General features: G+C 38.9%; 3 protein-coding genes and 1 pseudogene across 3 annotated transcripts; 1 reads left to right on the top strand and 3 right to left on the bottom strand.

The window, feature by feature from the left end:
- The first annotated feature begins 1,481 nt into the window (after positions 1 to 1,481).
- On the top strand, positions 1,482 to 2,039 carry LOC141821009 (uncharacterized). Its single transcript, XM_074708374.1, has one exon. It carries the CDS (start codon positions 1,482 to 1,484, stop codon positions 2,037 to 2,039), a length of 558 nt encoding a protein of 185 aa, XP_074564475.1.
- A 1,981-nt stretch (positions 2,040 to 4,020) lies between these two features.
- LOC141820932 (small nuclear ribonucleoprotein SmD3b-like) lies at positions 4,021 to 7,518 on the bottom strand. The gene is made up of 5 exons (XM_074708297.1): positions 7,298 to 7,518; positions 7,010 to 7,062; positions 6,850 to 6,916; positions 6,703 to 6,759; positions 4,021 to 4,251 (listed from the first exon to the last, which is right to left on the bottom strand). The coding sequence occupies exons 1-5, from the start codon at positions 7,454 to 7,456 to the stop codon at positions 4,192 to 4,194; spliced, it is 396 nt and encodes a 131-aa protein (XP_074564398.1). The 5' UTR covers positions 7,457 to 7,518; the 3' UTR covers positions 4,021 to 4,191.
- Positions 7,519 to 8,365: 847 nt separating this feature from the next.
- On the bottom strand, positions 8,366 to 9,402 carry LOC141820966 (uncharacterized; annotated as a pseudogene).
- A 1,229-nt stretch (positions 9,403 to 10,631) lies between these two features.
- Positions 10,632 to 13,822, bottom strand: LOC141820928 (uncharacterized). The gene is made up of 2 exons (XM_074708292.1): positions 13,428 to 13,822; positions 10,632 to 10,972 (listed from the first exon to the last, which is right to left on the bottom strand). The coding sequence occupies exons 1-2, from the start codon at positions 13,520 to 13,522 to the stop codon at positions 10,768 to 10,770; spliced, it is 300 nt and encodes a 99-aa protein (XP_074564393.1). The 5' UTR covers positions 13,523 to 13,822; the 3' UTR covers positions 10,632 to 10,767.
- Between the last annotated feature and the right edge of the window lie 368 nt (positions 13,823 to 14,190).

Here is a 14,190-nt window from a genome sequence, read left to right as displayed (position 1 = left end):
GATGACGTACTGCAGGCCAACTAAAGTTTCCACGATGATGGCGGCGGCGGCGGCGTTGTGGTAAGATTGCGTGAGGTGGAAGAGGGGATCGGAGGTGATCATGTTATGCAAGGACTTGGAGACGAGGTGGAGGCGGGAGAGGTTCTTGGCCGGGAGGTAGGAGAAAACCTCCGCCAATTGATCATAGTTAAGGATTTCTTGGTTACTGGCGGCGGAAGCGGCGGTGCTGCTACTTCCGAGTTGAAGATTGTGGGAGGCCATTGATCTTGCAGAGAGTACTCTTCAGTAAAGCAATTAATCAATGTAGATGCATCTGCAGACATCTATCTATCTATCTATAAATAGATGTTCATGAAGATTGAAGTTTAAATCCCGTTACGAAAAATTTTGAGAAAAATTCTCTATTCAGTTTTAAATTCCGTTCCAAAAAAAGAGAAAGAAATCTATGGAAATTTTAAATTTAACAAAATATTTTTCAGTCACAATACTCAATTATTCATGATTAATTCGTTATAAAAATTAATTTAGACTACTTCTTTTCTTTCAAATTTGTCCTTAAAATGCAATGATATCTTTTAACTTTCCCAAATTAATTTGCAACTAAAAAAAATCTAATCGACATATTGAGTTCTGTTTCTACAAAATTGGATAGCTATAATTTTCTGAGTATGTTTCTCTCTGGATTAATTCCTCCTAAAACTTTGGAATTTTTAACTAATTTTTTTTCTTAATTTGCCTTTGTGTTTTTTATATATTTTGTTAGAATGAACTGATTGATGTTTGAAGACGACATTACTTATTTAATGTCCAAAGTTAATAACCACAGTTTTAAGGTATAATTAATTAGGACCCGGGGGGTCAGGGCCCCCCCAGCCCACGTACGCTACGACCACGCAGGCGCTGGTCCGAGTGCAGGCGCGCGTCCGGGCGCGCCGCGTGCGCATGTCTTCCCAAGGCCAAGCCGTGCAGCGCCTGCTTGACGCCCGCAGGGACAAGCTCGATCTTCTCGAGGAAGCAGAGGTGCACAGATGGATGCCATATTCCCGATTCATCTTCTCTTAGAATACAGGAGATGATTCGTCCCAAACCCTCTTCTTATCCTCGGAGGAGACGGGAACTCACCGGACGCCCCCTGGTCGTCGCGTGGACGCCCGATCCGCATCCTCCCACCTATGCAGCAAGAAAAGTTGAAATTTGACTGGTGGGGTTCTCTCTTCGTGAGGGAAGCTGTCTCGGACGATGAGCTATGGGCTGCCTCCGCCTCCGGGTTCGCACCTTCTACAAGTTCAATGAGTCCTTTGGTATCGAGGTGAGAATCGGAAACGAGCAGCTCAATGAGTCTTTATTTTTTTATAATTATTTAATTGATTAAGGTTGTACTTAGGTCCTTGATATATATCTTTGGATAATTTTTGGATTCAAATGAGTATATTATTTTAATTATATGGCCCCCCAAATATGAAATCCTGGATCCGCCCTAGATGGAAGTATGCATCGCGCTCGGGCTCCTCGTCTCCGAGCTCAGCGAATATCCATGGAAGGGGCGGGTGATCACGTTCAGCAGGACGCCGCAGCTGCACCAGATCGAGGGCGATTCTCTGACGGAGAAAATAGCGTTCATGCGTACCATGGATTGGGGAATGAACACAGACTTCCAGAAAGTGTTCGACAATATCCTCGCGGTTGCCGTCGAGGGAAATCTACCGCCGGAGGCGATGGTGCGGCGGATGTTCGTGTTCAGCGACATGGAATTCGACAAGGCGTCGGCGAATCCTTGGGAAACGGACTACGAGGCGGTGTGCCGGAAGTTCCGCGAGGCAGGGTACGGGGAGGCGGTGCCGGAGGTGGTGTTCTGGAACCTTCGAGACTCGAGGTCGACGCCGGTGCCTTCCTCGCAGAAGGGAGTCGCGCTGGTCAGCGGCTTCTCCAAGAATCTGCTCAAGATGTTCCTGGAAGGAGACGGGATTCTCACCCCACTGGCAGTGATGGAGACGGCGATCGCCGGAGAGAATTACCAGAAACTCATGGTCTTCGATTGACGCGTTTTATATATATATAACAATAAAAATGATAAACTTTGATTGAAATCTTCTTCTCATCAGATCAAAAAATTACACCGGATTCAGAAAAAAAAGATGATAAACTTTGATGTTGTGAGGCTCCATGTTGCAATCTTAGTTATAGCAAATAATAATTCATACCAAAGTATTTGATCATACTTACAATTATTCAAGATTTCAACTCAAAAACTCATTCACCATTTAGTTTATTCAACAAAAAAAGGGAAAACATTTTCTAAAAGTCATTACATTAAAAGTATCATTAGCTGAAATTACATATTCAGAGATGAAAGGTTTCAATTACAAGTGAAGGATCGCTGCTATCTAGTTGGCAGGTATCTCCATATGAATGTCTGACTTTTTCTCGGCATCAACAAGACCGTTCTTGGTATCTGGAAGCCTTAGACGTGCAACATGATTGACCCTTATAATAACTTAACGTAAATAAAATTTTTCTTCGTAGTCTTTCAATGTAGAACTGAGTTTATGTTAAATATGCCCCCGAGACATAGCTGAGTTGGTTACGACGTAGCAGACTTGCAGAAGAGGATAAGAGTTCAAATCCTGACGAAGTCAGGTAATATTCTCCTGTGTCGTGACCAACTCAGTGATTTACCTCCTCACATATGGTCGTGGGGCCGCTAAGATGATGGATTCACCTTTTTACAGAAGAGTTTATGTTAAATATCAATTACCCAATTGAGTGGCAATCCCTGACCATTGTTTATTGAAGCATATGTTATCTTCTCCAATCCGATTTCTTGAAACTCTAAAAAATAAACAAAAACACAATATCAAGCTTTTTCATCGAATATTATTGAAAGTTTTGAATTTGTTCTCTCCTTCAAAATACGTATATTCTTATTTTATCTATATCTATCATATAATATTAGTGTCATCTATCTTTATATTAATCTGATTTTTTTAACTCTCATATAAAAATATGTCATCTTGAACTACCATTGGAGTCATTATATCTATCGTTCACAAAATTGACATTTCTCTAGAACAAGATGAGATTTATTAGATTAGATAAATAAAATTTATATAGATTTGATTGATTTAGTTATCAATTTAAATTTATCTCATTCATTATAAAAAATTATCTAAATTAATTATTCGTGCTTACGAGAGAAAATTATATATATCTTATTATTGTATTAGTATTATTAATAATATTTGTTTTCAAATAGTTCTTTCACGCATCTGTTAGAAATCATCTGATCTGGATTTTAATTCATTATAATAAAAGATAAAATCTAGTTTCATATGATTGATATCACAATCATACGTAAAAGTAAATTAAGAAGCTGTAATTGAGTATTATGAAAAAAGTATTTTTTTTTTGACTTTGCTTGAAATTCGACCCCCGTCGTTGATGGATCAGGATAGGCACGTCAGCGAAGCCATTGGAGATGCAGAACCCACACGTACCTTCTCATATAGGCCCTTACAATGTTTTCTCGTGGACAGTTTTATATTTATAAAATAGGCCTCAAATTTTAAGATTCATTATTTATGTTTTTGTTGAGTTTAATTTTAAGAAGAGGTAAATATGATAAATAAATAATAGATAGAAAGTTATCATCTCATTTATAATTATCTTCGTCAAGAGACAAGAGACATTGTGTATGATCCTAAAGATGACTGATTAGATGAAAATTTCTCAGTGACCATTAAAATAAAACGATCAAGGTCTTCCGATTCTTTGATCCCTTGCTAGCCTTTCTCAACATGCCACTTATCACTTGATTGCCTCACTTAAAACCCCCCAACCCATCGCCTTTGTCTTCCAATATTTGTTTTATTGAACTCCTTCTTAGGCCCACCAATCACTAATGGCTTAAGATTATATAATAGTACCGGATCTATATCGATAACGATCCAACTAAAAGAGGCCCAAACTGATACAACATTGTTCAAAAATTCCAATCCTAATTCCATTCACAAATACATAAAATGGAATAATAATTTAGACATAAATCACAACATAATCTAACATAAGTAGCGCTTACTGTCCAGCGAAATTAAACTCACTAGTCCCTACACCGACAGCTTGAACACCAACAATCCTTGCAAATGGCACGAGGACACCATGCCTCTACATGCAAGTGGAAGTTGATGACCATCACTACCTTCTGATAGGAGGAACGCCTCTCCCAGGAGGGCCGCCGCGGCCGGCAGCTTGTGCCTGAAACAGGAAATGCCAAACTTGATTCTTGAAAAGTAAAAGGGCAACTGAAACTTGAATCACTGATGCATTGAACAAAACTGAAGCAAGCGCAATTCAGTAATTTGGGTATCAGAAGCTACTTAAAGCATGAGCAATCCAGACTAGAAAAAATCAAAAGCATTAAAAGAAGGTAGTCAAAAAGAATGGTTTAAAATCTCGAGCTGTGTCAAGATTTCGATCTCGGATCGAAATGATACAGTTTTGATATCATATCGTACTGTACCGATATAGTTTCAATATTTTTTTAAATATAAAATATACTAATTAAAAATAAAAAATTAATTTAAATATTTAAAAAAATAAAATAAAATAATAAAATAGTTTTTTTAAATATATATATATATTAAATAAATAAGATAATTTTATTAGTAGACCTTAATTATGTCTATTTAAATTATCTCAATCATAAATAAAAGTTGATTAAAAGTATTAACCTAATTTTTTAAATAAACAATTAAAAATCCACTGTTCCGCTTCATCAATGCACGATAGTGGGCACGTAGAGCGTCACCGGTCTCGAGCGAAGCCTCCGGAGGAGTCGTCGAGTCCGAGCAAAGCCTCCAGAGGTGTCGCCGAGATCGAGCAACGCCTCTGGAGGTGAGCAATGTTTCTGGAGGGTTTGTCGGTCTTGAACAACACCTCCAAGCACGTCGCCAGTCCCCCGAGAGACATCCGAAGGCATCACGGCATTGATACCGCTATGTAGGTGTCGGTCCGCAAGCAAAATAGGATATTTCGCCCGTATTGGATGAAATGGCTCAAGATTTTAATCCATGGTCAAAAGCCACAACAACACACAACGTCAACAATAATTGTGTTCAAATTTTCAACTATCAGAGTCAAACATAAATGCCATATTTTACTATGTCCATTTCATCTTGTAACATGTTCGCATCTTTGATACAGGCAATGAGAAAACTAGAAGAAGAAAAAAAGAATATGATGGAGCAATAAATCATTGCACTGCAAAGGAATATTGGTTGCAACAAACAGATAATATTGTGATGTTCAACGAGGAAGAGTAGGGTGAAAATAACAAATAGCATAAAGAATGTAAAACAGAACAAATAGAAAAGATGAATTAACCTAGAACATCAATTATAAAATGAGTTTAAAAAAGAGAGATAATGGAAGAAAACATCAAGAATACTCACTTATAATGTTTGTGAGATTTGAAGTTTTCATTTTGGTTCATTTCCACCAGATTAGGACCAAAATAAAATAGAGAAGACAGATGGAGTTAAATTCCTTTCTCTTTTCTATTCTTCCAAATAAACTAGAGAAAATCGATCATCTTGTTTATCTCTCTCTTAATTCCAGACAAGAAGCACAATATTAGGGGGAAAAGATGAATTGTTTTTGTGCTACAAAATTGTGCCAACTGCTTAACCACAACTTATCTTAGAGAACATTGCACTGAAGGATCCCCATTATCCAACACCAACATTTTAAAGACAAGAACAAAAAAGTAACAACCGAGTACAGTCATCTCAAGTTGATGACATATATAATCATATCAAAAAAGCATCAACTAAATGTGCAAAAACCAATAAATTTACCTATTTGTATATCAGTGCATGACTAATGTCAAAAATCAAGCGACCATCAAAAGATTGAGACAGGTGTTTTCTAAAAGTTCACTTAAAACTTCGCCATCTGGCTTTCTTATACCAGCTGTTATAGCTGCTGCAACATTAATCTATATCTTCTAAAGAATTGAGTTAGGACTACTAGAGTGATATTCAACTGTTCTTTAAGAATGCCAACAACTCATCATCAATTCAAAATCAGATGCTCAAAAAGCATTACACAATGGTACAGAAGATGGTTCAATCTTGCAGTTACAAAAGCCTAGAGGATGTTTTCTGAACTAGAACTTGTAATGTAACATCTATAGATATGACATGGGCATGGGTTAGGACACTTGTGCAGAATGTTACTCCTCCTATGTGAGTATCCAATAGGGGCATGATTTACATGAATCTCATTAACAAAACATGTTTCTTTCTCAACTTGTGCAAGTCTATACTTAGAAATACAATAATACATATTTCTTGTTTTATTGAAAATTTTATCAATTTTGAAGAAAAAAATGTCATATAATGAATAGTGCATTTCATTGTTCTATTTTATTTTTATGGTAAATTTTATTTTTCCCTCTAAAATTTGCCTATTATCCTATAAGTTTATGGATAAAGCCAGTAAATTCTTTCCCCTCCCAAACCATTATCCAGTCTGGAACCAAGTTCATTATAAATAGAGTCAGTGGATAACCATAATGAAGATGAATAATAAGAATTCTAATTTATCATAATAGAAAATAATATTATAAAAGGGAACAGAATTAGCAACATAGACAATACAAACTAGTGTGCATGTGAGGAAAACTCTTTTTGAAGAAATACTCACCCTAGCGCGCATGGCAACAGCACGACCACGGCCAACTCCAAGAGCTGATCCTTTTCCCTTAACAGAGATAACACAGAAATAACATACAAATTCAGAATCAGTGGAGAAGAACAGAATCTCAACAAAGAAGGACAGGAAATATCCTACTTTAATTCTCGCATCCAAACGCTTGAACATTGGTGCATTCTTCAACATATCAGGGATGACCATAAACCTGTATTATACATTATTAACCAAATGAACCCACCAAAAAACAAGAAAAAGAAACACGATAAGCAGTAACCAAAGTACAAACCTAGAGATTTACCTTACTTTGCTACCTCGGATGAAAACATGCTCGAGCTGTGATACTTTCCCATCCTATCAATAAAAAATAACAACAAAATGAACAACTGAACAATCAACTTACTTCTGAAGGAGTGAACAATAGAACACTCTAAGATATCAAGCACCAGATGACACGATACATCAGCAAATACTAATAATTTCGTGCAGACTAAAACACATCACAACCCTAATTTCCTTTTTTAGCAGAACAAGAGGAGAAAGGATGAAAAAAGAAGCACAGGCGAGAGAAGGAGAGAAAAGCGAGAACCTTGGCGGTGTAGGTGATGCTCTCGAGCTGGCAGTTCCAGTTGTCCTCGCACTCGATCATGGTCCCCCGGTAGAGCTCGCCGCTCTTGAGCTCCACCGTCACGATGTGCCCCGCGGCCTCATGGAGCAGCTTCACCGGAATCCCCAGGCTGCGGCTCATCTTGATCTCGCCTTCTGCTCCCTCTCTATCTTCTCTTCTCAGTGACCTAGCGAACGGCGACGCTGGTAAACCCTAATATATTCCTTTGGGCTTCGGAATCTCGAATAGAAGCCCAATGGATATTTCCATTACAAAGCCCACGGCCTTTTAATAGACAAAAATAAATAAATAAATTCTGAAATAAAAAAAAGAGAATAATAAAGCTTACACTGAAAAATAAAAACAATTTATTTACTAATTATCTAGCTTATTATAACAAAAATACATGTATCACTAATTTATTAGATTTAAATATGATAGTTAATCATTTCTAATTATCCATTGCTTTGAGAATTATAAACATATTTACAATATAAAATTACTGTAATTATTCTCATGATATCAATTAATCAGTGATTCAACTTTAATATAAAGATGCACGCCTACATCAGTGATTAAAATAATTTCAATTAATCAGGAATAATTAAAGAATAAATTAAGAATTTCGGGGATTTAAAAAATGTATGGTCCAAAGCTAATGAATTAATTATTTGAATCCGGGAAATTAATTAATTTACATCTGAACCTGAGCTGTGGGGAGCAGTCACAGTCAGTAACCGAACACTAGAGAGGACGCCGAGCTGACGTGGAGCGTGGCAATCATTGGGATCGAATTGAATGCGCCAGCGACGTGGGCCCACCTCCCGTGCCATGATCCACTCACGGATTAAATTGTTCTAGCATGGTCTAACTTTAATCAAATTATAAGTAGAATTCTATTTTAATACGTTAAAAAAATATTTTTTAATTAAATATTCAGTTCTGTGATTGAAAAAATTGATGAGGGACATTTAAAAAAATAAATAGATATTTTGATAAATTTTCGAAATATAACATTAATTAATATTTATAACATAGAAGTAGTTACATGAGCTATTTGTTAAAACGCCAAAAATAACAATATCTGATGAGAAAATTAACAAAAATTCCCCTGTTTTTCGACAGGGAAGAGCGGAGAAGAAAAGCACGGACAGAGTTTTTCTTCTCCTCCTCTTCCTTGTGATTACTTGAGCGATCATCTCTGTGCAAATTCCAACACTAGGGTTCCGATGTGTTTTATCTACAAAGTGGGAGTGAGAGTGTTCAGGAGAGAAACTCTGATGTTAATCGAGCTCCTGAACACCCTCCCGCTTCCCTCTTCCAATCCCTCCGCGGCCGCCGCCAGCGGCACCATCTCCTCCGCCTTCGACGCCTTTCTCGTCGGCCAGACCTTCCAGGAATCCTTCGACATTGATGCGGCCTCCGCCGCGGCAGCCGAGGCGATCCCCAAAAACACGGTCACCGATGCGGCCGCTGTCGCCGCCACCGCATCCGTCAGGATCCCCGCGATCTCGGCCTCCGCCGCGTCCGCCCACTTCCCCGGCGCGAGCGGTGCAGATCTCGTCAGATCCTTGATGGCCGCGGCCAGCCGAGCCACCTCCTTCTCGGTCCGGCGGAACGAACGGGCGGCGGACGCGAGCCGCGCGGGATCAGCTCGCCGTATTGCTGCTTGAGCCTCCGCGCGGAGATCGGAGAGCGCGAGGACGGCGTATCGGAAAGATCCGTGGGCGTCGGCCAAGCGGAGGAAGGAGTCGAGGAGGTGGTCCGCCCAGGCGGGCCGGCGGCGGAGCGCCTCGCCGGTCTGCGGGAGGCGGAGGCGGACCGCGGCGAGGAGTCGTCGACCGCGGCGAGGAGGCGGTCGATCGCGTCGATCCCGGAGGGGGAGCCGCCGCATTCGACCGGGGCGGATCTGATCTGGTCGAGGAGGTGGGAGACCGCCGGATGGGAGCGGCCTGGTAGGCTGGTGGACCGCAGGCTTTGGCGCTTGTCCCCGCCGAGGCGGCGGAGGGCGGGGGCGGCGGTGGGTTTGGCCAGCGGCAGCGAAAGCGTGCGGCGGAATCCGGCGACCATCTCTGCCTCAATTTTGCCCTGGTTTACGTGCTTCAGTTTGCGATGCCACTGAAGCAGAGGAAGGATGGTTTTTAAAGGGAAGGGTGCCAGTGTGTGAGCTGGCTCGATTGCAATTTTAAATTAGTATTAGAAAAAAATTAATTATTTTAAATATCATAAAATTAATTAATAGGCTCACACGAACGGCATTGATAGATATCAGTGTGATATGGACACGTGGATGCAAACAAACAGCGTGAGTAAAATTATTTTACAATTTTTTATAACCGTAAATAGCCACCTAAAACAATTATTATAAAATTAAAAAATTTTGAAAGGTATTTTTAGGACTTTGCAGACGACACATGAGATGGGTATTTTATTGGTGTGTGTTTAAAGGTTAAAAGGTGGTCAAGCCCTATAAGCCATCGGCGTGCCGTGTGTGGTAGGACTAGACTAGAAACAGACCAATAAGTTTGAATTATTAATATAATGATTGCTTTCCAAGTCCACCCTGCTCTCTCTGCCGACGCATGTATTAATTCAACTTTTTAAACATAGTTAATGAACAACAATATTTTTTTAAAAAAAATAAAAATAGAGGTTTTCTTAGCAAGGCAGCCGCCCACCGAGCACCCATGACGCCACGCCCACGCCTCTGGTCCACGGCCGCAGTCATCGAAGTGGCCCCTGAACAATTATTAGCGTATTCATGACCAACCCATCCCAATCAGCTTTAATAGTGTGCACAGCATAGTTTAGCTGATGGGTTGACACGTAGCCCCGGGGCGTGGGATGGAGTTCTCATGGCCGTGGCTGACCATGCTACTGGTAGCCATGCCCTCGCCTGACTGCAGACCCACCGTATGGCCTCGTTCAAAATCTCGCAATCCAAATGAATAAAGGCAGTGAGTAGCTTAGAGATTCCAGTTGTCTCTTTAGTGACAACTGGAATCCAAATAGCAAAATGGGACGCTCTTCCTTTTAAAACATGGCAATTTGTAGCTTAGAGATTGCTACAATAAATGCTACTTTAATATTGAAATAAAAATTAAAGTCTCTTTTTTTATTTTTGAGTGATTTTTAATTGTCTTTTTTGAAAGTTAGTATAATACACACCTGCATTGAAAAGATATAAAAAATACAAGGTACAATTGTAAAGAGTTAGTGAACTAACAAATTCACCATAAGCCTATTAATGTATATATTCGATTTATGTATTAATTATAATTAAAAAAAAGTTGAGGTATAGATGATGATGAGTCAACACACTCAATGATGTGATTCTTTTTCGGCCAAAAAATGTTGGCTTAATGCTAAAAAAAATGCAAGATACACCTTTTGTCTGGCACAATACTTTGGACAAGTTCATATAGGCATTGAAATGCCAAGGAACTACAGTTTTACATTGACAAAGGAAGGAGCATTTTTCTCTTCATCTTCCTGTTCCTTCTTACTTGTCTTGTTACTTTTATGCCCACGAGCATAAGAAAAGTAAGAAATACCAGGACCAGAGCAACTTTTATGTACTGGAAATACAAAGCCACCCCCGAGAAAACGATGAAAGCGAACATCAACAGCTCCCACAGCACGAGTATCACGTCGACCCTGCGTTCATATCCATGTGAGGTACAAAGTAAAATATTCTACATTTGCCGCAAGAGGCAATATATCGAATAGATAGAATGACGAGCAAAAGATGGATAAAATTAAGTTGCATGGAATGTTGAAGTGTCAATATATCTGAGATTTCAAGTTTTCTTGCAGTTTCTTGGTGCAATACGATATGAACTTGGCCAAGAAGGTTGAGGCCACTAAATGAAATGAACTCTCAGACAGGTGATCCCTTCAGTAGACTACATGAAAGAACTCGTAATCTAATTAGAAGATGGTAAGCTGATACCCGCCGAAATGCATTCTTTTAGGAATGGCAAGTATGGCAACCGAGACTTCCTTAGTTAAGAATAAAGTGAATCATTGTGCCTGTTGGAAATCAAAAGGGAAACAGAGAGCATTTACATTCATCTCAAATCAACAGAAGAATGTTAGCTCAAGAAGAATGTATATCAATGTTACAGCATACGTTAAATATACTAAAAGACGATAAAATACTGTGCCACAGGCACATGGAAGGAAGAATAAAGTATTTATAGCATTCTATTATAACTCCAAGTGAATGCGATTACAGAGTAATATAGGCTTTAACCTAGTGATTGGTGATATGCTCCTCCAGACAGTATTGTTTTATTAGAGGATTTTTACCCACCTTGTGTTTGATGCCATACCATGCTGGAGGAGTTCAGGAGAACGAATGGATGTGTTTGTGCAAGCCAAAATCATTTTATGACACAAGGTGACTCAAGTATGCCAAGCATAGCCCTATAATACTTTGCTTTATGTTTATATTGTGCATTTTCACAAAACAAGGACAAGGATACCATGTCTCCTCATTGCTCCTCTGTAATCTGTAGATTAATCTACTAAGAAAAGAAGGAAACAAGACTGAAAAAGACTAAAAAGGAAGAGTTGGAAAAATACTATTGGTGACAGAATTGATTCTAGTGAATCTCATGAAGTACTATGCCCTTAAATCCAGATTTCCAATTACTACCAAATCAAAAACTCAGAACACATTATATCATGGCAAAGAATACCACAATCTTTCATCATTATGTAACTCTCTGGATTAGTATAGATTAAAGGAAAGGCTACAAGAAATAGTGAAAAAAAAAGCACAACAAAAAAATAGAGTGAAGATAAGCACAGACTAAATTTAACACGAAAGAGGGCAGAGCACATCTTAAAATTATCTATATTGCTAACTTACACTGTCAACTAAAAAACTTTGGAGAACAATTTTCACAAGAGTTACTATCGTAGTTTGATCCTGAGTTTAAGCAGCAGTCAAGTCCATGGGGTTTAATAAATAACTAATGGATATTATTTAACTATTGATTAAAGGAAGGGCCAAAAATATTGATGAGAGAAGATTTCTAATCTGCAAGTAAGCCACAGATTGAGTTTGTATAGATTACTTGATCTGCATTTTTCAATTGAGGTCAAAATTGAGAAAAGAAATGACAATTCTTAATGAAGAAACTATTGTACTAGTTCATGATAAAAAAAAACTTCATTCAGGTTGTCTAACTATACTTTCAACATTAGGCAGATGGTATAGGCAGCCTAATGTAGACAACAGACTTGAAGATGGATAATTAGAAGGCACAACCCAATGATCAAACCATACCAAACAAAATCCTGAAACACTAAAATGTTGGCCACAAAATATAGAGACACTGTAAAGCTCATGCAAGATCACTGTGACCAAGTTGGACAATTCAATTGACCAGTCTAGTTCAATCAGTATTTGACGTGTAGCTAAAGCCTTGTTTCAATACATTCGTCGCTAAAAGCTGAACAATTCAACCTCTCATCTCAGTTATCACCCTAGAGACAACTTTGCCGTGCTTCTTCCTAAAGTCTGAGCAATCAAGATGGCTAATGTAGTAATATAAATTCTATTTTCATAGAAATTAGATGTTTTTTTAACCTGCTTTGAACATTACCACCTCTTGTTTCTAGGCTTCACAATGACCTTTTCAAAAAGTTTGGCTTGCCATCTTTATTGCAATCTAATTGGGAAGGACGTAGTTTGATAACCATGATGATCATAATGATCTTATTTCAAAACTAGAAATCATCATTGGCATTCTCATTGTTAAGGGATCGTCAGAAATTTCATCCATGCTCCACAGATAGAATGTTTAAAGGACAGATTGTGTTTCCAAAGTTCGGTATTAAACTAAGTGTGCTAAAAAATGATGCTGATTAGGGATCCCTGGAGTCCAATGGCAGCATGAATGGTCAAAATTTTGACATAATTCAAGGCGACTGTATCGACCAACTCACGACAAATTACTAATTTAATGTTTGGTTGCTTATCAAACCTAAATTTGTCTGAAGCAGAAAGAGGATCGAGTTGTCAAATCAAAACCATCTGACAAGACCTCTCAAAATGAAGAAAAAATAACGAAGGGTAATTACTAGGATTGGATCGAATTACCGGGAGGATGTGACGAAGGAGACGATAGCCCACTCGTGCGAAGATCTCACCTGGTACTCCCGCAGCTGCTCCGCCAGATTCGATCGCGTTATCATCTCTCCAGATCAGATCCGCACAAAGGCGAACTGCAGAAGCCACAGCGGGCACGGATCAAGCAAGCCCCCGCAAATTCGATCGAATCGGCGACTTTGCCCGCCGTCTCCAGTCGACAGCGTCCGGAGCGTTTCAGGTCGGCGCTTCACCGGTGGGAATCCTGGCTCCTCAACAGCTTCCGAGGCCTACGAATCTCGAATGAGGACGGATCGATCGATCCACAAGTGACTGGAATCGGGGATGGAGGAGGAATACGATGGAAATGGCCGGGGAGGGTTCTGCTCAATCTCCACAGTCGTGCGCGCTGGTTGACTCAAAATGATGTTTCCACTTCTAGCCTTTATAAAATTATGAGAAAAATTACATTAAAAGAAACACTCTTTATTATAATTACCATTAAAAGAATATTCCACTTTTTTAAAAAACAAAATATTATCGTATTATCGTATTGTTAATTTTCTGACCAAAATGCCCCTTCAGTTAAACCGCATATCCGATTTTATATACAGAAACACATATTTTAATGATATGAATAAAAAGTCATCCTTTTTATTTTCTGTAAATAAAAAAAAAATTGAACTGAAATTACTCTGTTGCAAATACCAGAATTTGAACTCCTGCCAAAATAAAAATAATTCCAATCCAGACGACTGGCTTTCAACCAGGCGAC

This window comes from Curcuma longa, unplaced genomic scaffold, assembly GCF_044706935.1.
Source record: "Curcuma longa cultivar G26 ecotype Majalengka, Jawa Barat unplaced genomic scaffold, ITB_CL_G26_1.1 utg8573_np1212_1322966_RagTag, whole genome shotgun sequence".
NCBI lineage: Eukaryota > Viridiplantae > Streptophyta > Magnoliopsida > Zingiberales > Zingiberaceae > Curcuma > Curcuma longa.
The sequence above is the reverse complement of the archived record's forward strand: the minus strand, read 5'-3'. Positions and strand labels throughout refer to the sequence as shown.